This window comes from Panulirus ornatus, chromosome 2 (genome assembly GCF_036320965.1).
Source record: "Panulirus ornatus isolate Po-2019 chromosome 2, ASM3632096v1, whole genome shotgun sequence".
Lineage (NCBI taxonomy): Eukaryota > Metazoa > Arthropoda > Malacostraca > Decapoda > Palinuridae > Panulirus > Panulirus ornatus.
Window position 1 is genome coordinate 30,129,998 of NC_092225.1, and position 25,052 is coordinate 30,155,049.

Genomic DNA, 25,052 nt, shown 5'->3' on the forward strand with positions numbered 1-25,052 from the left:
TCCCGCGTTTGCGAGGTAGCGCAAGGAAACAGACGAAAGAAATGGCCCAACCCCCCCCCATACACATGTATATACATACGTCCACACACGCAAATATACATACCTACACAGCTTTCCATGGTTTACCCCAGACGCTTCACATGTCTTGATTCAATCCACTGACAGCACGTCAACCCCGGTATACCACATTGCTCCAATTCACTCTATTCCTTGCCCTCCTTTCACCCTCCTGCAAGTTCAGGCCCCGATCACACAAAATCTTTTTCACTCCATCTTTCCACCTCCAATTTGGTCTCCCTCTTCTCCTCGTTCCCTCCACCTCCGACACATATATCCTCTTGGTCAACCTTTCCTCACTCATTCTCTCCATGTGCCCAAACCATTTCAAAACACCCTCTACTGCTCTCTCAACCACGCTCTTTTTATTTCCACACATCTCTCTCACCCTTACGTTACTTACTCGATCAAACCACCTCACACCACACATTGTCCTCAGACATCTCATTTCCAGCACATCCATCCTCCTGCGCACAACTCTATCCATAGCCCACGCCTCGCAACCATACAACATTGTTGGAACCACTATTCCTTCAAACATACCCATTTTTGCTTTCCGAGATAATGTTCTCGACTTCCACACATTCTTCAAGGCTCCCAGAATCTTTGGATTGTATGTTGTGAAATTTCATTTTGCAAATTTTCAATGAATTTGATAGTCCTGCTCATGAAAATCATTTTCACTTTTTCAGATGTTGCAGAGGATGGAAGCACTCAGTTACTGGAAGAGGTTCAGAAGCCATTTGCCTTGAATGTTGGTCATGATACAGCTGAACGTCCTTCATCTTCACAGTCTGGTAGCTCTCAGCCAATTCGGCCTCCTTCTCAGCCTCTCCGTCCTCCATCTTCACATACCTTACCAGATAGGCCAGCATCCAACCAGTCTGCCCAGTCAGTACATTCTGTTCATTCTGTGCGATCAGCTCAGTCGGCACACTCTTCACATTCATTTTCAAGTCAGAACCAGGAAATTCCTTTAGATCAGGAGGTCAGAATGAGTGTGAAGTCAGCCACCAACCAAGTCAATCATCAGGAGGGTTGTGTTGATACAGTGCCTCAGAATTTGTCTTCAGTCACAGTCAAATCTACCTCTTCAGTTGATGCTGGTACAGATCCAGTAACCCCTCTTGCTAACCAACCTGTAGGTCCACCTCCAGTATCTGGACCTCTTGGTGTAGTGCCAAGTTTAAAGGCAAGAAAAGGTAGTCCTTTCCAACCACCAGTTGCCAAACGTTCCTCTCCAGGGCCTACCTCTGCACCTACTTATCAATCCCAGACTTTTTCTCCACCTCAGCCTGCCAGTAATGATAGTACTTCTGTACCTCATCTAGCCTATCCAGATGTTAGTGCCAACCTTGAAACTCTTCCTGATAATAATGAGCAGCCTACTGCTCCTGAGAAAACCGGAGTGCCTCTTTGGTCTACCTCTGAAAATGTGTCAGGAACTGTTAAATTAGCTGTTGCTGCCCCTTCTATTGACACAAAAACTCCAGTTCAGACCCATTTACCTTCAAATGCTATTCCCTTGGTGGTACCTGGCATGATAAAGGAGGAAAGGACCGAGATGGAACTACCTATGAATCTCCATCAAGCTAATAATGTTCATCCAGAGCCTCCAGTTGCTCACAGTGCTAATTTACAGGCTGCATTAGTGAAACCAAAAATCCAGTCTCTTTACAACATGTCCACTTCTCCTTCTTCCCAAGCTGTTCTAGATTTGTCAAGGCCTTCCAGAACTGCAGTTGAACCGAGAGGTGATGGATCACAGAACAAGACTGAAACTCCAAACTTCAGTCGTATGGTTCCTGGGGAATCTAGCAAAGGTGAATCTGCCACTGTATCTACTTATCAGGCCCCAGCTGTGGTTCCATCTATGCCATCAGAAAGGGTAGTTACTGGGAATGATAACCCACAGCCAGTGTTACCATTACGAATAAAGCAAGAACCTTCCGAAGTAAGATCTCCTCCTGATGGCCCCTATACAAGTGACTTATCCAGTCAGGGGGCTTCTGTAGTCCCACCAGTTCGCAGTGAAACCATTGGTTCTGAAGAACCCACATCACGTAACTTCAGCTCAACAAATTCAGGGAGCCGTTCTGATTTGGCTAATGATCACAGAAATGAAAGGAGTGCACGATGGGAAAGGGACCACTCAAGAGACAGAGACAGTCGAAGTAGTGATCGTTATCGTGACAGGAGTCGTGAGCACAGTCGAGACTATTACAGAGATGATTCTCCACATAGCAGGCGCTCATATGATCGTGATTATGATAGGAAGCATGATGATGATAGAAGGAGATGGAGAAAGGAATCTGATGATGAAGAAGATAGTGATCGACGATATTATGAATCTCGAGATAGACGTGAACGAGCATATAGAGATGAATTGGACCGTTACAGTGAAAGACCCATCAAAGAAGATAAAGCCAGATCTCATTCAAGAGATAAACGCCGAGATTATTACAGGAGCTATGATGAAGATCCTTACTATGGGAGAGGAGACAGGTTGGTGTCTTCTACTTGCATTTTTCGGTCTTTTTGATTGTTGAATTGCTTGTAACATAAGCAATATGTCTTTGGCTTATATATTCTGTATATTGCTTTGTGTTTCTTGCAAATTATTGCATGTAAGAAGTCAAAATAGGTACTAACTTTGCATATTAGATAACATGTTAGTATTTATGTCTGTTTCCATAGCATTACTATTGAAAGCACTCTCAGCATCACCCTTCCAGTTGAAAGCTCTCTTAGTTCTGCTACCTCATGCATTTAATCACAGTTGCATGATATGCAGTATGATTTTTTTTTTTTTACAATACTTATGAGTTTGTTTTTTTGGTCTCATCACAAACTATGGATAGATTTACCTTAAAACCTATTGTATAGAAAGCAACGTACATTACTTGAAAAGAAAGGTAGTAACTAACATAGAATGAACAGCATCTTATTTACCAACCATTAGGAACCTACAAGTCCAAACTTGAGGTGACTTGAATGCATCTTTCATGTCATAAATTGACTTGTGTATTGGTGAATCCTGTTCCTCAGAAGCTAGCACTCTAGAAATCTACTAATGATCCAGCTTCACAGTAAAGATATCCCATGGTTCACATTGGAAGTGCATTCCCAGAAAGCACATTGCATGCAAAAAAATTGTAATATGGAACCAGTTTTTTCATACAGAACATTAGTGATATGAATATAATGCGATATTTGGAATATCTCATCATAATTTTCTCACAAAAAGATAAATGAAATGGCAGAAGCCGAAAGATACATCATTGTTACATTATTAATCAAGTACTTTAATGAAAAAATAAAGCAGACATTATTGCATTGTAGTTCACTTTTTTCTGTTCTTGCTCAGTGTGATCTGTGAAGCAAGGCATTCTATTTACATGTAATATAATAAGAATACCACTTATCCAAAATGGATCAGGATCTTGCTTGTTGAAGCAGTAAGTGGTGTGGAGGAATAATTCAGATGAATAATTGCCTGGCTCATCATTTCAGGATAGATATTTGGAAAAATTTTTCAGGGACAGCTGAATGCTTAGCTTTTTGTTGAATAACTATAACAATTACTGGGATATTACATTGATTCTGATTTTTTTAATAGACAACATTGGCAGCAGAGTACTTCAAAATATCTAACATTACCCCCAAGCCACTGCTAAGCTTCTTGCAAAAAGCACAAGACTCATACGGCACTTTCCACTTAATATGGTAATGTAAGAAGGCATATTGTATGATTGCTGTTTTGCCACATGCATCAGACTGCCTAGCTTGGTGGATGCTACTCCTTACAAATGATCATCTGCCAGAGTGATTGCTTTCTATTGCTGTGAGCATTTTAAAAAGTTTTTGTTGTCTCAATTATTGTGTTTTTCATGCAAAATATTGTATACTGTTTTCATACATTGTAAAGGAGTGGATATATGTGTTACCTACCTTTCACACACCACATCTGACAAGGAAAGAAACAGTTGGACTGTACAGATGTGCACCTACTTTTCTGGTCTTCATCTTGGTGTATTCCCTCACTACATCCTCCTAGAATGCACGCTGTTTTCATCTTATTCTCTTTCCTTTTACCTCACTATAATTTCTTGTCCATACCAGCCTCTCATCATGCTTCTCATAACCACACAAGTAATCCATGTAAATGCATTTCTTTCTGATTTGTGAAACCTCATGTCATACCTATTCCTGTTTCTAACATTTCATATCTATGCAATTCAGCATATTTTTAAATTACCCCACCAGCTAAGATCATAGGTACTCATGAAATTATTCATTTCTGCAGCTTGAATTGTGGAGCTGTATGGAAATTTGAAAGCAATTGGATGGCTTTTCTATAGGGGAGAAATTACGTAAGTGAGAGAAAACATAGTTTTGGGAAAGGAAAGCATGTATATGAGAGAGTGTGCTCAATCTTAGATGAAAGGGAAGGCTGGGTGGATTGCTTGTATTTGCTGCCAGAAGGCATTCAACATTGTACTACATGAGAAGATGAATAAGAAGCTTGACCACCAGGCAAGAATAAAGGGAAACCCCTTTAATGGATAAAAGATTATCTCAGCAAAAGGGAACAGAGGATGCATGGTGGAGGAGCCTTCTCCAAATGGGTCACAGCAACTAGCTGTGTCACAGGGCTCAGTTTTGGGATGATTGCCCTTCTTGATCTATGTAAATATCTTGCCTAAAGGTATGGACTCCCACCTGAATACATTTACAGATTATGCAAAGATCATGAGGGAAGTGGAAAGTGAGAAGATTGCATCAGTTTACAAGGGTTTGTAAACAAACTCCAAAGTTGGTCTGATACATCGTTCATGAAATTCAACCCAAGCCAGTGTAAAGTAATGAGGATGGGGTGCAGTGAAAGAAGGTTTCTGTATAATCATCGTCTAGCAGGAAATATGCCTCAGGATTCTGTTTGTGATATGGGCTTGGGAGTCAACACTGTCTCCAACCTATCACCAAGATTCCCACAGAGGGAGACTAATAGAGGAGACACACTGTTTCATAGCAAATATTAGAATAGCTTTCAAGTATGTGGATAAGGAAATATTTAACAAGCTGCTTATGTCTTACATAAGGCCGAAACTTGAATATGATTCTTAGGTTTAGTCACAGCACCTTTAGATGCACATAGAGCTAATAGAGAATGTCCAGATGAGGGTAACAAAGAGGGTACTAAAACTAAGGAAGCTAAGTTAGTGTGAAAGGCTAAAGACTTTAAATTTGCCCACTTTGGAAGAGAGAAGAGTGAGAAGTGACCAGATCACATAAACTGTAAGTTTCGTAAACTGATCTATAATGTGGACAGTGAGCAGCTCTTAGAGGGATGTAGGGATAGAGCATACACAGGACATAACATGATGTTAAGGAAGAAACTTGTTAAAACAGATGTAAAATACTTTTATAGTAAGAGGTTAGTGAATGAATGGAAAAGAATGCATTGATTTAAGAAGTTATATGATGGTATATCTTAGAGATATGCCCCATAAATGTAAAACTTGTTCTGCATACAGTATACAAATTAGTGGTTATAATTAACATAAAGAGATGACCAAATATAGCTAAGTTTGAATGGGAGTCATCTAACTTGGAGATATTAAGTCAGGCTAAGAAATTTAAAAGCGGGGTGTCATTTAGTAGAGTATTCATCAAACGTGATAAACCAAGGGAAGAGAGAGGAAAGAAAAGCAAAGAATACAGCCAGAAAGAAAAAAATGAGAGATGCCAAACGAGGCAAGAGGATGGACAGCCTGTGCCACTGTTGCTGAGAGGTCAGGAATATTAGGTATGGCAATGCTGATGGATTAATAGTACATGGTAAAAGCTGGAATTTCAGAATTATGTAAGGGAAAAGTACCTGATATTGTTGGATATGTGGAAACAGAGCTTACTAAAGAGATAAGATCTCACTTTGTCTTTCATGAGGGGTACTTGATAGTAAGAATGGAAAGAGAAGACAAAGGAGGAGGAGGATTGGCTTTTCTAATAGAAGATAACCTTAGGTTTCAGGAAACATTATTAGATGGCCCTCTCAGACAGCACATAATGGAAAGGGTAACTGTAGGAAGGAATTGCATACTTGTGCTGATGATACATAATCCTCCAAACATATTATGACAATGCAGGAACAATCAGGATGGTACATGAAGGCATAAAGCATGCACTTATAAGTGACGGTAAATATTGATAATAGGGGATTTCATTTATAAAGAGATAGACAAGCAAAGATAAAGTATTGATAATGGGATTTCATTTATAAGGAGATAGACTAGCAAAGATAAAGTATTGATAATAGGGGATTTCATTATAAGGAGATACACTAGCAAAATTTGGATTCTTATGATGATAGGGAATCATGGAGACACAAGTTTCTGTAGTATGTACAGAAAAATTTTAATACCAGCATGTCATTAAATTCACTTGGATGTGAGGGACTTATTCAACCTAATCACTGATCTTAGCTTCATATTCAGCTTCATTACTAGATCTTGGCTTCATATTCAATCTCATTACTAGATCTTAGCTTCATATATACTTGAATTGATATTGAAAATGTAGATTAGGAAATGGAGTTCAGTAGCCAGGAACCAGGGTATTTTGAAAATTTGGATTATTAACTGCCTTGTCCTTAAGGATGGAAATATGAGTTAAATCAATCACATTTTTGCTGTTTTTTGAAAAATTACTAACCTCTTATTCATAAATTACTAACATCATTTAGTGCTGGAAAGGTTGGTTTTGAGTTATGTGATTTGGAGAGCATTTTGACTTTTTGTAATAGTTTTTTGATATGGTGTCTTTTTGGCTTCAGATCCCAGCCAGTATCACGGTCAAGTAGTATTAATAACCTGGATAATGATGGTGACCGCTCTATCCACTCGCACCGATCTCGTCGTGACTACTATGACCGGCATGATCATCGGGACTCCCACTCAAGGGACTCAGATCCTAGGGACAGGGATGTTCCATATTCTAGGGATCATAGAGAGAGGGATGTTACATACTCCAGAGATTCAAGGGACAGAGACTTTTTCCATAGAGGTGCCTGGGATAGTAGAGATCCCCGTGATAGGAGAGATCCTCGTTACTATAACCAGAGAGGTGAGTACAGTGCTAAGTGAATTATTTTTACTACCTTATTAAGTAGAACATGCACCAGAATCTCCATATGGGTTCAGATTGCTTAGATCTAGAATAACCTAATATAGGAGTACTTAGATTTTTTCTAGGTGTAATGTAAACTTGTAATAAGTACACTTGTTTTGGAAAATAAGTTTGAATGAAAAATCTTAATTTACCATATTAATCTTCATATTAATCATCAAAATGTGTTTGGAGGCTTTTCTATCCTGCTGCTTGGTCTGAGACTAAACAGCTGAATTGCTTCCTTGTTTTATCAGACTTTAAGCTGTGGCCTGTTGACTTGCATTTCACATTGTCTGGATTTCTGTTATCTACTGTGAGAAAAAATGAGAATTATTTCATCAGAAGATGCACATCATCTGGGCCTCAACAGTGCCTTTCACATTCAGAAGTCCAATTGGTGACAGTAACTTACTTTTGAATATCATTATATTGTAAGGTTTTTATTATATTTCATTTGACAAGAAATTAGTAAATCAGTCAGGAATTAATTACATAGAGGAAAATGTATTATGGGACATACATATATTTATATAGGGAAGGAATATAGTTTTGCGTAAACAGTCACTTGTTACCATGATTTGAGTTAGCATTATGTACATATTTCATATCATTTAAAGCTATCATTTATTAATAATGGAAGTCTGTGTTGTAGTGTATTTTTCATCTGAAAAGATTGTGAATCAACTTGAAAGTGAGTACAATATTTTCTGGTAATTCTATCTCTCTCTCTCTATATATATATATTTTCATGCTTGATTGCTGTTTCCTGCTTTAGTGAGGTAGTGCCAGGAAACACATGAAGAAAGACACATCCACACACACATACACACACATTTGTTCACACTCAGTCTCTGTCTGTCATGTGTAATGCACCGAAACCACAGCTCCCTTCCCACCCCCAGGCCCCACAAAACTTTCCATTGTTTACTGCAGACGCATCACATGCCCTGGTTCAATCCATTGCCAGCACGTCAACCCTAGTATACCACATCGTTCCAATTCACTCTATTCCTTGCACACGTTTCACCTTCCTGTATATGTGTGTGTGTTAGAACAAATGCCTCTGCCAGATATGCATGCAAAAGTGATGTAATACCTACCATAATGTCAAATATCGTATAAAGGCAGGGGTACAGTGACCTGAATTCTTTCTTAGTTGTACCTAGTTCATCACTTTTATGCCCATTAAAGTGTCATATATATGTGCTTTACTGCTTGTACATAAAAACCGTCATGGATGTGAATTGTTTTATTATATTGTTAGCATGTTTGCTCTTAGCATTCCCTGGTTGTTTCATGTGTTCACTGTACATGTCAAGTTGATGTGCTTTATGCTGCCACAGGCTGTTGTGCAACTGAATGGTAATACCAAATTTAATCAATAATATGTAATGTCAGGGGCTACGATATTAGGGAGGGTGTACAGAATGGATACCATATTTCTTTAGACTGGAATCATTAGAGCAGAGATCTTGATGTGTGGGGAAGTTAAGTTCTAGGTTACGTCAGGCTTCCAAGTTAGGTGCTCAGGTAAAGCTCCAAGTAACGTCTTAGGTTGGGTCAGTAGGCAAGTTTGTAGATTAGGTCCTTTTTTGTCTGTAGGTTAGATCCTAGATTAGGCTTTACGGTAGGTTCTAATGTAAGTTTTGAAGTGAAATACTTAGTTGCATCCAATGCTCTTTTCTTAGGTTATTGTATACTAGGTCAGGGTCCTACATATGATCTTTGAGATATATTAAGGATTAGTTCCTAAGCTTAAACCTAGTTCCTATAGGTCCAAGAGTAGGTTAGTCCAATACAGGATTTAGGTTAGGTTGGTTCTTCTGGTTATGCCAGGATAGGATACTTGGGTCCTCTGGTTACCTAGGGTAGATGCTTAGTAAGATCCATGGGTTAATTCCCAAGATAGTTGCTAAACTTCAACCCACTTTAGGTCTCAGACAAGGTACAGCTAAGTATGGACATGGATTAGGTCTTAGGTTACATAGTAGGTCAGAAAAGATTAAGTAAGGTCATTAGGGAGTTCAACCTAGGTGAAGTTTCTTGGTTATGGCTTTAGTTTAAATCCCAGGTTACGCAATTAGGGTAAGTCTTGGATTTGAACCACGTGTAAGTGTACAATAAGTATTTGGCTTTAAGGTAAGACTTAGGGTATATGTGGTAATCAAGCGACTAAGGTTAGATATGATCATTAAGGGTCAACAATAGATTCATTCTTTAGAACCAGATTAGGTTAGGTAAGGTCTTAAGTTACATCATCAGGTTAGTTTCTTAGATTAGGTCCTGAGGTCAGGTCAAAGTTAGGTTCCAAAGTCGGCTAGGTTAGGACCTTAGGCCAAGTTTGTATGGTAAGACCTTGGACAGAACATATGACTTACACCAAGACCTAACATAGTCACGTAACTTATAGAACTTAGAGTGAGACCTAAACATAGTGAACAAACTTAAGAAGTGGACTTAAACAAGTACTTTAACTTACTAAGTAACCAAACTTAACGCTCGTCGTGAGATCTCATGTATCTTTGCTCTCCTGATCCTGACCCTGGATATTTCGAATCATGATTCCGGATACCCTCCTGTGTATTATAGCACGTGATGTTGTGCATTGCAGATTTCCATATTAAAGTTGTATGAAATTTTTCTAAGCGAATTTGTTTTGCGAACGCACAAAACAGCCAGCTAACGCATTCAGCAAAAGCGATTGAAATAAGGTATTTCTGCGATAGTTTTTGGGAAAGAAATTGAAATACATCTGTACATAGTAGTTCTGTATATATAACATGGAAGCATTTTGTAGAATTAGAAGTGGGAAGTGCCTTCCTCGCAAAGGGGGCAATGAGCTTCCTTTTATGGACACTGAGTTGCTAGGGTCAAAGATCCCTATGTTATTATGTAACAGCATAACAAGCTATTGTCAGATCCAGGTTTGAAGGGATACATTTGAGGATTTTGCTCCAGAAATGTTGCAAACTGCAGCAACATAAGATCATTCACCGAACACATGCAGCAGTTTTCCTCTTTTACCGCCGCCGGGCCATTATCTGAGTGGTTGACGTTTCTGTCTGCATAGGACTGGATGCCATGTATCGCTATATGCTGTCCAGATCTCTTAACTTGTTTTTGTACTTAAAGCTGCTCGTATGCTCGCACAATAAGGTTGTTGAATGTCATAATTGATTTTTTTTTGTTCTTGTATTTTTAAGTGTTTTTCCTTAAGATTGATGTAGGGGGAAGTTTCACCGTATATTAGTTATTGAGTAGCTGGAAATAAGAGAATTGATGGAAGCGGGTACTTTTGCGTGTATTCTAGCGAGCGCAGTGTTAAAGTTGAGAATCGGGTGACGTGTTAGCTAGTTACCTTATTATGATAGATCTTAAGGTTAAAATAAACGTAATGAATGATTTTTCTGGATATTGTATTAATAGGTGAATTAAAAACCGCGCAGGCTGGAACGCATGCGCAGGGTTTGTTGTTCAGCTGACTCTGACGTCAATGCCACGTGTCCTGTCAGTGTTGAATCCGTCGTGGTAGTGAGTGGAGGTGTATTGCTGTGCACCATAACTACATTTCATTCTTTCGGATTTATATATTACAAATGCTTTTATTTCTAATCATAAAGAAAATATATATTACGGGCAACTTTTTTTAAAGCATATGATTTTGTAAATGATATGAAATATGGAAATCACTTGATTGTATTTCTAGTAGAAAAGTAGGTTTAACAGTGAGTTTATTATCGGTTTGATAAAGGGATAATTTTATTTGGAGTGACAATATGGTCCAGCTGTCAGAAAACGGAGAAGTACCTCGGGCCCTTCAGCATCTCCAGCCGACCCCGATGACGCAACCCGTCCAGCTGACAGGAGACACCACCATGACACAGCACCACCCACCATCCAGTAGACCTGAAAGTCAGCAGGCCGCCAACGGCAGCCATAAGAAACAGGAGCGTTACGATAGCTCAGAATCATGGAACTCCTATCCTGCCGACAGAATCCCCAAGTCTCACCAGGCGCCCTACGACAAAAGTGGAGACGCGTTGAGGGGCAGAGATGCCCCTCCAGGTAGAATCTCATCTTCCTCATACCGACCTCATGACCCTAGCCAACAGCAACCTCAGGCAAGGAGGGACCCCCGCGGTCACTACGCTCCCGATCAACAGCGCCCCAGCCACCGAAACCGCTGGAGTTATTATGGCGATCCGCGAGGTAGACCCGACCAGATGTTCCTTAGGGATCCGGACGATCGACGGGAGCCGAGGTCGAGCCGCCGAGATCCCAGGGATCCCAGGGACGACCCGAGAGATCCCAGGGACGACCGACGAGATCCCAGAGGTGATCATCTCGGGAACGGGAGGCAGCGGAAACCTAGAGGAGCAGACCACGGGAGAGATCCTCGGCGACATCCTGAAAGGTATTACGACGAGGACGCTGACCGAAGTGGAGAGGACGGCCGAGATCGAGAGACGCACGCGAGTAAAGCACACGAGCTGGACGATGGTGTGAGGGAGCGGGAGGGAGGCGAGGCGGCAGGCAGGTCGCCACACACGCCTCATGACCCGCTACAACACAGAGACTTCGGTTCAGGGAGAGAGACGGAGAGAGACCACGAGCGCGTGCGAGACAGCGAGACGGATCGCGTGCGAGATAGAAACCATGAGCGTGACCGTGGTCGTGACAGAGACCAAGGGGAATCTATGGGACGCAGAGACCAAGAGCGAGGACATGCCCGAAGTGGTGACCATGAACGAGAACGTGTGCGAGACAGAGACCTGGGGAGAGACCGTTACCACGAGCCCCGACGCCGGGAACCTGTCGGGGAGGAGACGGGCTATGATTCTGACCACTCCCGGGTATCGAGGTCCACCGTCATGAGTTACAGGTCTCTGCCCAGGAGGCCACGTACAGACTCGGTCGCCTCCCACCTGTCTCTTGCCTCCCACGCTTCAAGCAGACCGCCGCTAACCCCCGCAGGCAGGACGGCCAGGGGTGAGTTCATCACTGCAGGCGAAAAGTTTATGCAATATATATATATATATATATATATATATATATATATATATATATATATATATATATATATATGTATATATATTATATATTATTTATTTATTTATTGTACTTTGTCTGTGTCTCCCGCGTTAGAGAGGTAGCACAAGGAAATAAACGAAAGAATGGCCCAACCAACCCACATACAACTGTATATACATGCACGTCCTCACACTCGCATATACATACCTATACATTTCAACGTATATGTACATACACAGACATATACATATACACACCTGTACATAATTCATACTTGCTGCCTTTATTCATTCATTCACGTCGCCACCCCGCCTCACATAAAATGACAACCCCCTCCCCCAGCACGCGCGCGAGGTAGCGCTAGGAAAAGACAACAAAGGCCACATTGGTACACACTCAGTCTCTAGCTGTCATGTATATTATCTGTTTGCTGACATCCGACGTCACGTTGGCTGTGCATTTTCCCCGAGCGTGGTGGTGTATTTCGTCAGCTTGGTCGCTTGGGAGGTTAGGCGAGGTGTTCATGGGTTCTGTTGATTTGTTCTTTGTAAGTATATAATGTACTTAGATATCCCCCTTATTTGATATCGTTTGATGAATTTATGATTCCACTAATTATGTTTCGAAGGTATTCGTGTCACACTTAAAACATAAGTAGCAGTTTCCCAAAGCTAGTTCTGGTGGGAAGGCGAACTACTATATGTGAGAGATGTGCACATCTCTGTAGATGGTAAGTCGTAAACATAAGGAAACACTTGAGAGTGCTGAAGAGAGGAAGAAGTTGGCGGGAAGTAGTGTCCAGTCTTATGCAGGTGGAACACAGGTGAGCAGCGACGGGTTGAAGGATGGGTTAGGTCCAGAAAGGAGAGATTGAATGTACACTTTCCAGATAAGATAAGTGATGATTTTTAAGATATCGGTGGGAGTTGCTGGTAACTGAAAGATAAGTGATTAGGCAGGGGCAGCATATGCAAAGAATTACAGTGAAATGAATATATATATATATATATATATATATATATATTTTTTTTTTTTTTTTTTTTTTTTTTTTTTTATACTTTGTCGCTGTCTCCCGCGTTTGCGAGGTAGCGCAAGGAAACAGACGAAAGAAATGGCCCAACCCCCCCCCCCCCATACACATGTACATACACACGTCCAGACACGCAAATATACATACCTACACAGCTTTCCATGGTTTACCCCAGACGCTTCACATGCCTTGCTTCAATCCACTGACAGCACGTCAACCCCTGTATACCACATGACTCCAATTCACTCTATTTCTTGCCCTCCTTTCACCCTCCTGCATGTTCAGGCCCCGATCACACAAAATCTTTTTCACTCCATCTTTCCACCTCCAATTTGGTCTCCCTCTTCTCCTCGTTCCCTCCACCTCCGACACATATATCCTCTTGGTCAATCTCTCCTCACTCATTCTCTCCATGTGCCCAAACCATTTCAAAACACCCTCTTCTGCTCTCTCGACCACGCTCTTTTTATTTCCACACATCTCTCTTACCCTTACGTTACTTACTCGATCAAACCACCTCACACCACACATTGTCCTCAAACATCTCATTTCCAGCACATCCATCCTCCTGCGCACATCTCTATCCATAGCCCACGCCTCGCAACCATACAGCATTGTTGGAACCACTATTCCCTCAAACATACCCATTTTTGCTTTCCGAGATAATGTTCTCGACTTCCACACATTTTTCAATATATATATATATATATATATATATATATATATATTTATTTATATTTATATTTATTATCCCTGGGGATAGGGGATTAAGAATACTTCCCACGTATTCCCTGCGTGTCGTAGAAGGCGACTAAAAGGGGAGGGAGCGGGGGGCTGGAAATCCTCCCCTCTCGTTTTTTTTTTTTAATTTTCCAAAAGAAGGAACAGAGGGGGCCAGGTGAGGATATTCCAAAAAAGGCCCAGTCCTCTGTTCTTAGCGCTACCTCGCTAACGCGGGAAATGGCGAATAGTTTAAAAGAAAAGAATTTATATTATATATTTTATATATATATGAAGAGGAATCGACGTACAGGAAGAGGATCGTGGGTGGAAGTATAAGAATGTATGTTTGTGGGAGGTTTAGGAAACGGTGATTTTTTTTATATGGACTTCGAGTATGTCGCGTTGGGTGATCTACTGTATTGTGCCTGTGTCGGTGGGAGCCAGAGGCATCCCCGGGTTGTGTGTACATTCACCAACGAGCTAACGTATGGTGAACCTTGCTTTCTTTAATCGTACACACAGCAGAGAAAAAGTATCGTAACACTTTTTGAGTGAAACAATATGAAACTAATGAAGAATTTTTGAGAAATGCGCATTGTTCTGGTCGCATATCGGTAGCCTCGCTTGCGACATCTCCCGTCGTTTGCCTTAATAAATGCTATGTCGATTTCACATTTCCATGGAGGTAACTGTATATTAGGGCTACCTTGATTGTCAGGGAATTGTCTCGCATTGAACCCCAACAGAACCCTCCCGAGGCAACACAAGTCGTATTGATCTTTTTCGATATTCATCGGACCCATCCGTGAAGATCCTTTTATTCACCGTGTCCATTTGACAGGGTCAATAACTCGTAGTTGTTGTAGTCAGGAATGAGCTTGAAAAAAAGTTTTCATTCAAAAAGATGTCATATAAATGACGACACATTTCAGCTTGGAGGTATGATAAATTTGATCATATATAAGTGATTCAGACGAGATATTACGATAGTTTTAAGTTTCAAACAGTCGAGCGTATGTGTTCGATTCCTGGTTGCGGCAGACGGTCCACAGGCAACCCGGTTGTTCATCCACTCTTACGAGCAGGTTGATAAAATAGTTACCTGGATCAGGCTAGGATATATATAGCGTTAATGGTATGGCTTTAATTAGGGCCTCAGTTGCCCAAATTACAAACGTCCTGTAACGCTGGTGGTACAGTGGCTTGACCGGACTCCGATGCTTACAGAACACAAGACATGTAACGCTGGCACCGGTACAGCAGCCTGGCCGGACTCTCTCTGAACCGGTTAGGTCACGGCCCGAGGTGCATGCGTGATAACACCCTCCATCGTCGCCACCAGCGGGGTGGCCTGGGAGTGTGTCCAGTTTGCACTTTTATCAAGTTGCTTGCCCTTGAGGGAGGGAGGGGGGTCGGAGGGGTGTTGGTCATTGAAGTGCTTCAGTTTTCCCACCACTCGGGACGCCATTCGCTCTGCACTTGTTTGTTATCTGCACTTTGTGATGTTTTGACGTTTCCACACCTTTCCGTTCAGGTCTCAGAGTTGCACCGTTTTCTTTTCCTTATTCCCGGATACCTGTAACTTATTTTGCCGAGGGAAGTCCCTCCGTATTCTGAATGGGGTGCCTTATATATATATATATATATATATATATATATATATATATATATATATATATATATATATATATATATATATATATATAAGTGCTTGCGGTTACACGTTACATAAAAACCAATATAATGGTTGGTGATAGATAATACATGCTAGTTTCTGTAACTAAATTTCGGAGATTGATGACCAAAGGCGAGGTCACCTCATAGTTGTACAAACTCATTCTGTTGTTTTGGCGTTGTAACGTTAACTGGGCCGCGCATGTGTCCAGATGGGAACAGAAAAACACAAGTTTTTCGTCGGGATCATGTTAGAAGTTCCTAGATTTTATTTTTTGTGTGTGTGATTTTTGCCGCATAAGCGTCCCAATTTATTGTGCACTCCAACTGATCCTGTTGACGGAGGCGCAGCAGAAGGACGATAGGTGTACGGCACTGGACCACAGGCATCAGATTTTATGACATGTTAGGCCGGGGGTGTGCTGCGCGCGTGCTCACGCGACGGTGACCCGCCAGTTTGAGACGGTATGAGAGTTTTGACAGTAGACGGCACGGTAGCTTGCATGTTAGAAGTAGAAGTGTTAGAAGAGAGTATTTCTCTATTGATTATAGACCGAATATATTTTGATTGTTGGAGATTTACGACAGGTCCTTAAGGTTTATCGATTGTATCACGTTTATTGAGAACTTATTTGCCACAAGGAGCTCCGTGGTGCAGCGGTTAGCTGTGCACGCTGCCCCCAGTCGAGCGCGTGCCTTCGAATCATGGTTGCGGATATAGGTCCTCAGTCAACCCAGCTGTTCATCTTCCTTTAGGGGTTTCTTGATAAATGTGTGTGTGTGTGTGTGTGTGTGTGTGTGTGTGTGTGTGTGTATGTGTGTGTGTGTGTTCCTATGAGTCCACGGGGAAAGTGAAACACTAAGTTCATTTTCCCCGTGGACTCTTAGGAATATACTTGATCACGAGCAAAATTGTGATCCTTTTCAATATATATATATATATATATATATATATATATATATATATATATATATATATATATATATATATATATATATATATATATGTGTGTGTGTGTGTGTGTGTGTGTGATTAGGACATTCAGTTGCATGCGCCGTCTTAGCTAACATGATAAAAAAAAAATTCACAAGACCTGAGGACGCAACTAACTTCGTACCTTGAAAGGAAATGTTATTTAACAAGTAAACGTTGATGTAAGACAAGAAAACGATGCGCAGGTAGCTTCCTATGATGATGAACTTGTTGCTGAGAATTAATTGGGAAGGGAAGGTGCTTGAGCGATGATGAGGGTGGAGTAGGGAAGGACAGAGGAGCTGGTGTCCACCTCAGCATCTGGATAGGGTGGGAACTGCCACTTGTATATGCCCGCCCTCATTCCCAGAAAGAATGAGTCACTGGTCACTTACACAAGCAACGGTGATACGTAGACTTGCCCGTTGTGTGTATGTGTGTGGATCGATCCTGGGCGCCTGTGGCAAGGTTAGGGTGGGGTGTTTTAAGACCGGGTAGTAGCGTTACGGTAACCCTGTGTACGTTACGAGGTCTTGTTAATGTAACGGGAGTGGGAGGAGAGTGCGTGAGTCCCTCCGTCTCCCACCCTCTCCCAAGGTCACACTCTCTCCCTCCCTCCCTCGCTGGCTCCCACCCTGCCGGGCTTGACGTACCGGACGTTCGCTCCCCTGCCGTCGTCACTTGCATGGTGACGTGCCCTTATTAAGCTCAGCATGCCAGGGGAGTCGAACACGTCAAGGGGTCGTACCGTCTATCATCACATATGCCACAGGTACATACCTGGTACTCCATCCGCCTAGATATTGTTAATCAAACCATATTTTGGCAGAGAATTTGACTGCGGTGGCTTTAGATGTATCGTTATATCACGAAGGGTTCAGTCGGGTTCTCATTTGAAGTTTTGAATATACTGTTGCATCACGGAAGTGTTTAGTTGGCTGCACGCGTTAAGAATGTGGTACTTTTTTGTATGATAATCATTGTATATAAGTATAGTATTTCCCTTTCTTTGTACATGCCGGGAGGGCTAAGGATGGCGCCTTCCGTGCTGGAAGTCGACCCTGCACCATGAGGTTCACTCTCACGAGACTCGTAACTGTTCTAACTCACACGTTAATCATCCTCACGTCAGTTAATCATCCTTTGTCACTTGTACCTTCATGCACACCTGAGTGTTGAGTCGTGAGGAAACGAGCCATTCTTATGTATGGTGCCAGATACTAGCGCTCTTGTTCTAGCAGACCTTGCTAAACTACTTTTTTACCTCAAGGTTCTCTACAGCTGCGTTGTGTGTGTGTGTGTGTGTGTGTGTGTGTGTGTGTGTGTGTGTGTGTGTGTGTGACGTATTTCTGGTTACTGATTCAGCCGCAGGGGGAGGGGAGCTTGGCAGTCGTAGGGCTGCCCATATCCTCGGCTCATTTTCTGTTGACAGACTCTCGAATTTCCCTGTAACTTTCATCGTTCACTGCCGTCTCGCATGCATCACGCGTCCTCTGGTGTTAAGATAGGAACAAACAAGCCCTTCCTCTCTCTCTCTCCTCTACCCCCCTGTACTCTGCCCTCCACATCTTGTGTTCAAGACGTGGCTCGTGTTATGATTGCCTGGGAACGTGTCATCATCACCTCCATAAATCTTATTACCTCGAACTGTGGGTGGGTACTTATGAGGTTTTTCTCAGTCCACAGCTCATCCCTCTTTATTTCTGGAACCAGTTTAAACATTTTAGGTCTATAATTGTATGTTGTGTATCAGAATGTGATAAACTGTTTATGATTCGTTGCGTGGAATGAGTGGAAAACTTTTTTTTTGGGGGGGGGGGGTGGCGCTGAAAGAGAACATTATATTCTCTTTCACACGTTTTGTTGAAGACGAGAACATGACTGGAATTAACGAACTTCCTAATTGTTTGATCTGAACTTCATTTTATTATGACATTTCGCGACAGTGAACTGACAAAACCATACTGCAATATTTCATGAACTTTACACCATCTTGAGGTGAAAAGACGTCTGCTTTTGATCCTCGGGTGCCATCTGGAGGTGTCTCCATCATGTTGATTGCGTTGGGACGGACTGACGGATAAGTAAGTGGTAAGCCTGAGGCATGGAGTCTTACAATTGCCTGCTTGGTAATGACCCCGCCTGCTCTCTCTGTCCTTGACTGGGAACCGCTGAGGGTAATGCATGAGTTCACCTGTTTATTAAGGGTAGGTGAAAATTGTTGTTGAGAGCTCTTTCATGATTGTTCCTCCTTTTGTAATGATTGCATTTTTCCCCCCCATGATGGTGTTGTTTGTTAGGTCGTCTCTGCTTCGACTGTGTGTGTGTGTGTGTGTGTGTGTGTGTGTGTGCTGGTGGAGTATGTACTGCGTTAAGAACACCCTCTCATCATGATTCGAAGCTTACATGTTTTTTTCAGATGCATTATGGTTCCCTTCGTATGGAGAATCTGTGAATGACCATTATATGGTTCATGTAGAAGTCGTGGTTTGCCTGGTTTTAGCTTGTGTCGAAGTCGTGATTTTTTCCGAACTTAATCTTGCACAGAAGCACTGATTTTCTTCAGCTTGTTTGGAAGTAGAAATCGTAATTTGTCATTGTGGGTCATACACAGAATCCGTGATTTACGAGCCTTCATACACGTCTCCCGATGTTACCCAAGCATTCATGCGCGAGCTGTTGCCTTCACTTCCTGAAGTGAGTACACGTCTACCTCAAGTAAGGCACCACCGTCGACTGAGCTGTGGAGGAAGTACACGCCAGGCGGGAAAATATTCCCTGGAACTATTTACGTGATTAGTTTCCGACATGCATCCCTGAGAATATATTGTGTAGAGAAAGTCACCAGCAGTAAGGATTAACAAACAACTACTGCGTAGTTCACACCAGTGAGAGGAACATGAAGAACCTGTAGTGAGGGCTGTATTGTGTGGAGGTGTGTGGTGATGGGGCGAGGTGTGTGTGTGTGTGTGTGTGTGGCGTTTGGTGGAGGTGTGTGGGGTGGAGGCGATCTCGGGATGGTCGTGACACCCGCCTCGGGTCGTGCATCACTGTGACACACGTCGGGGTTGTTAATGTCACGTGTAACGTCCCTCAGTGTGTTGGGAGGGGCAGATCTGTACGTGTGTTGTGTTGTGTGTGGAGAGAGAGAGAGAGAGAGAGAGAGAGAGAGAGAGAGAGAGAGAGAGAGAGAGAGAGAGAGGCGGAAAGGCAAGAGATTAGAACCTTGGCCTGTCTTCTGTGACGAGGGGAGGGTCTCCTCCCCCCGGCAGACAGTGTGTGTGTGTGTGTGAGAGAGGCTAGACGGCAGAGCGTGGACCAAGACGTTGATGAAGCAGAGGTGTACGAAGTCCCGAACACCCAGGCACTAGTAACACGTGACCAGGAGACTTGCCTTGAGACACGCCACCACACAGGTGACACAATACACCTTCCTCGGGCATGTCGGAACACAGGTCCACCTCCCTGTGTGACGCCACTACGGAATCACCACGCTAGGTTTGCAAAGCTGGGACACGTGGACGTGTTTATGGAGATGATTACCTGTGTTGACACAGGTGTTCCTAATCTCACAGACTCATCCAGGGACTTAAACATCTGTTACGTACGTTGGGTAACCTGAGCCATCCCCACCTGTTGCCTGCCGCAACACTGAACACACACAGTAGGTGTTGTCGGTCACTACACGACTGCAACACTAGCCACACACACACACAGCAGGTGTTGCCCCTCACTCCCAGTTGTCCAGTGCTCACCCTACAAAGACATACACACAAGCATTTCTTGACCTGTCATGCCCCTCTCGGTGGACGTGGCTGGCTTCCTGAGCGTTGCGGTAGCCCCCATAAAATCCTGGGCAGAAAGATTTATGTACATATAGTTCCCTGTTTCCCGCATAAGCATAACAGCGTCAAGAACAGAAAAAATGAACCATGCAGGCTAAGAATCCTCGTTAGGATCCTTCGTCTAATTCTTCCTTTTGAAAGTAATACAGGAGGAGGGGTGGATTTCCATCCTTTAACGCCTTTCGTGACACGCAGGGAATACGTCGGAGGTATTCTTTATTTTCCGAGGGATAAAACACACACACACACACACACACACACACACACATACATTGTGTGTAGTTTCCACGATCATATATCCTCGAAAAGTCACGTCTCATCTCTGCTGTTTTAACTTTCTAATCCGCCTTGAGCATTACTCGAAGGTGATCGTCCAAGTGGCAGATCATATATGACATTTTCAACATTCGCGCTGGTCTCCGTGAAGGTCATGTCTGGTAATGAGGATGAATCAATCCCTTGCCACAGTGTGTGTGTTCACTGACGTGCTGGGAGTTTTCCTGGACGCATTCTAGGAACTTGTGTCTCCACGATTCCCGGTCACCACGAGAATATAGATCCCCGCCACTCTGTCTGTCTATCTCCTTTTGATTGAAATCCCTCCCACAGTACTCACTCCCGTCTGTGACAGGTGTATGTTTTACGGCTTCGTATACCATCATGATTGTTCCTTCGTTGCTGTTCCTCTTGTGTGTCTGTTGCTGTGAACTGCACAGGCAAATATTTAAGACTTAGCCCAGTAGATGGTCGGAAGCTGTATTGTGTCTACCCAGTGATGACTGGTGCTGTGGCCAGTGATGTGGCAGTGTGTCTCTACCTAGTGATGACTGGTAATGTGGCCAGCAGTGACTTCCTATCTGACCTCCTCCCTGGCGTGTAGTGTGTCTTTATCCTGCTGGTCGGAGCGGCGGACCCCAGCAGCGGTGTGGTAGTGGCTGGGGCAAGTGGTGAGGCGGAGGGTGTGGCGCGCCGCGCACACACACCACCTTCGCCTGGACATCCCTCCCAGGTCGATAGCTGGTCAAGTTGCCTCAAAGTCTGCCACGCACCGCACCGCACCCGACCTGCCGCTCATACTTTTCACTCGCAAATCGTGCTGCCCTCCTACAGCTTCGCCCACATACCCGTCAGCGTACTCGTACCCACGCACGTCTTACATACACGTCCAACTCGTCCACATAGGTCCACAAGGCGCCTGCTTAACCTTATCCGTCTCACGAAGCCTCATTAATTCGTCCGCAAATTATCGTAGCACATTTACCTGCCTCGATCCGCCGGTATATGCAGTTATGTCTGTACTATTGAACCACACACACACACACACACTTCCTCCTCCTCGCCAGACGTCTCACCGTCGTATTTCCTGGATGACTACAAACCCGACATTGGGGTTGGACATGCTTGTGAAGGACGACCAGGTGGGGTTTGTGGTGTGGTTATGTACAGGTACTGTCGTATCGATCCTCTGACCCACTGCTACCTGATCAATACACCTCACTTCCCACCATGCATATGCCTCCCTGTGCTTTTTTCGTCCTCTCCTCATGCCTCATCTGGTGACCCTCATGGTGAAAATCAGCGTTAGGTGGAGGCTTATATCAGCATTGTCAGGTTTTAGACTCAGCTGTGGGGTTGAGTGAGGGGGGAAATCATGAATTAGGCCGATTAATGTATGTTGAGACACCGTCGTTTTCTTCATGTTCATGGTATTGTCAAATGGGAGTTGAATACGGATGCGTTTGGTATCACTCACTGTCTTTCGATCGAGGTGAGTCAAGAATTCGACATCTTGCATACACATGGGGTTCAAGCTGAACGTACGGGGCGAGAAATGCCGACACCTGTTGTGTCACTCAGGCGTTGAACAAAAGGTTTAGAGATCGAAAGCCAGGGTGACGATGAATGGAGAGATCGTATTGTCTTGCCAAGTACGTTATTTTTTTTTTTTTTTTGAGTGACGTTTTATGGAAGCATAGTTGAGGAGCATTTGTTGTGTGTGTAGATCATCAGGGTCACGTACCTTGGGAATAACTTCATGCCACCTTACGTCCACCACCTGAGTTATGTCTGCTGCATCACTGACTTTACTATCTCGTCAGAGAGATTCTCTTTTAATTATTATAATTATCGTATTCCATTCGTGGGCCAGGTATCCCCTGCGATCACGAAGAACCCACCCTTCCCTCCTCCCCTTTGCGTCTGGCCATCTCCGGAGCGTGACAACACTATCGTCCACAGTTTTCGATTTTATTGGCTGGAGACGCTGGAGGCGGGTGCTTCCCACCGTGGCGTGGGCCTTCCCTCGTCTGCATCCTTGGTGGAAGTTCCCCCAGAAGTTGGGCAGAGTCATGGCTAAGGAGATCTGGCTTTGGGACGTGGTGTGATACACCGCGTGATGCCGTTCCTCCTCGTTAATGCTCCTCATTAAACCCCTTCACCTTTTCATTCATCTGGCTCTTTCTCCCCCACCTCACCCTGTCATCTTGATAACTCAGAAGACAGGAAGCGGCTCCTGTGTCTGACGACGACGACGCCTCGATTTCTAGGCATTTTTTCCCCCGAGGCTAAGGAGCTTTCCCGGTGAAAGAGGTGCTGAGTGTTGTATAGTTGTGGTGGGTTGTTGGGTGTAGCTGCAGCCGTCATTAGGGCCCTGCCTCCCGCGGCTGCTCGCCAGCTTGACTGGCCTGGTCTGCTCCCCTGAGCGTGGTGTCCTGTGTAGTCACGAGTGAGACGCACGCACGCACGCACGCATGCATACGGCTACGAACGCACGCATACTGCCATCAGTTCTTATTTGTGTTAATCTTTATCTTTTTTCTCGTTATTCTCTATGATATTTCATTCCTCAGTAATTAATGTTTACTCATTTTTTTTTTCATTCTTTTACTGTTAAGTGATAGACTTCCAGGCGACGCAATGACCACAGTAACTCACCTTCTCGTCAACTTACTTCATTCATATTTCGTATGACCCTCCATTCTTGCGTGACCGTGGTATAAGACGTATATTACGACCATTTGATCCTATTTTGTTGTAACTTCTTTGGTATAAGACTCATATCACGACTACTTGATCGTATTTTCTTGTAACAGTTCTGTGGTGTGAGACGCATGCCAAGTCACGTTTTCCATGAATGCTATATTGGCGTAAGAAAGGATTTTTATCAGTAATTGTAATGGTATAGCTAGCGGCAGGGGTTAATTGTTGATCATGAGGATGAATAGGGAGGAGGTGATCGTCTGCACCGTCGCAGGTGATGAAGTATGTTGTTAAGGGCGCCCGTATGTGTGTGTGTGTGTGTGTGTGTGTGTGTGTGTGTGTGTGTGTGTGTGTGTGTGTGTGTGTGATGCAGCACCACACGTCGTGAGTCAGGCTGTCTCCCCTGCCACCCACCCACCCAACGTGGACAGTAGTGATGGGATGTGTTGGTACGCCCATAGTTACTCTCGGAGGCGGATGACACCCTATCATCCACGTGCTAAGCCAGGCTAACCAGTTATCAGTAGATAGCCCAACGGGTGCGGTAGTGTACAGATTGGTGGCCAGAGAGATAAGAGAAAGACTATTGCATCATATCATTCATTGTTGTGTTATTATGCGAGATATGCTCAGGTTGTGGTGGGAGGCTGTTGCACGGTTGTAGGTCGTGGTAGGAGGCTGCTGCACGGGTGTATGTTGTGGTGGGAGGCTGCTGCACGGGAGTAGGTTGTGGTGGGAGGCTGTTGCACGGTTGTAGGTCGTGGTAGGAGGCTGCTGCACGGGTGTATGTTGTGGTAGGAGGCTGCTGCACGGGTGTATGTTGTGGTAGGAGGCTGTTGCACGGTTGTAGGTCGTGGTAGGAGGCTGCTGCACGGGTGTATGTTGTGGTGGGAGGCTGCTGCACGGGTGTAGGTTGTGGTGGGAGGCTGCTGCACGGGTGTAGGTTGTGGTGGGAGGCTATTGCATGGGTGTAGGTTGTGGTGGGAGGCTGGTGTACAGGTGTAGGTTGTGGTGGGATGCTGGTGCACACGTTTTTGTGGTGGGAGGCTGCTGTACAGGTTTTTGTTGTGGTGGGAGGCTATTGCATGGGTGTAGGTTGTGGTGGGAGGCTGCCGTACATGTTTTTGTTGTGGTGGGAGGCTGCTGTACAGGCGTAGGTTATGCAGATCAGTAGATGCTGAGGAGGAGACGCCAGGGGCTTGTATCCGTAGCGTCGGAGTTGCTAGGTCGTGATCCGACTGTCGTGGTGGCAGAAGGAGGATCACCAGGAGAAGATATCTCGACTCCTTTTATTTGATAGGTTTGTCAGAGGGAAAGGAGGAGAAAGTGGAACAGGGGGTAAGGAATCGTTTGAAGCACGAGAGAGAGAGAGAGAGAGAGAGAGAGAGAGAGAGAGAGAGAGAGAGAGAGAGAGAGAGAGAGAGAGAGGTGGAATGTTTATTAGGAAGTGTATGTTTGGTTCCTTATTTGTATACCACCGGCAGACTAGAGGTGTGCATGTAGCTATGTTGTTTCTTTTTGGTAGGGAAAACAAAAGTAACAAAGCTGATGTATGCATTGTTCTTACGTA

At 43.8% G+C, this 25,052-nt stretch overlaps 1 protein-coding gene across 11 annotated transcripts in view; it reads left to right on the forward strand.

Moving 5' to 3' along the window:
• LOC139755543 (uncharacterized) overlaps nucleotides 1-25,052 on the forward strand; it is a 118,139-nt gene that overhangs the window by 13,913 nt on the left and 79,174 nt on the right. For all 11 annotated transcript variants that reach the window (XM_071674025.1, XM_071674043.1, XM_071673966.1 and 8 more), the window contains 2 exons: nucleotides 750-2,562; nucleotides 6,893-7,182. In XM_071674025.1, the coding sequence (XP_071530126.1) occupies nucleotides 750-2,562; nucleotides 6,893-7,182 (2,103 nt within the window). The remainder of the gene's footprint in view (nucleotides 1-749; nucleotides 2,563-6,892; nucleotides 7,183-25,052) is intronic.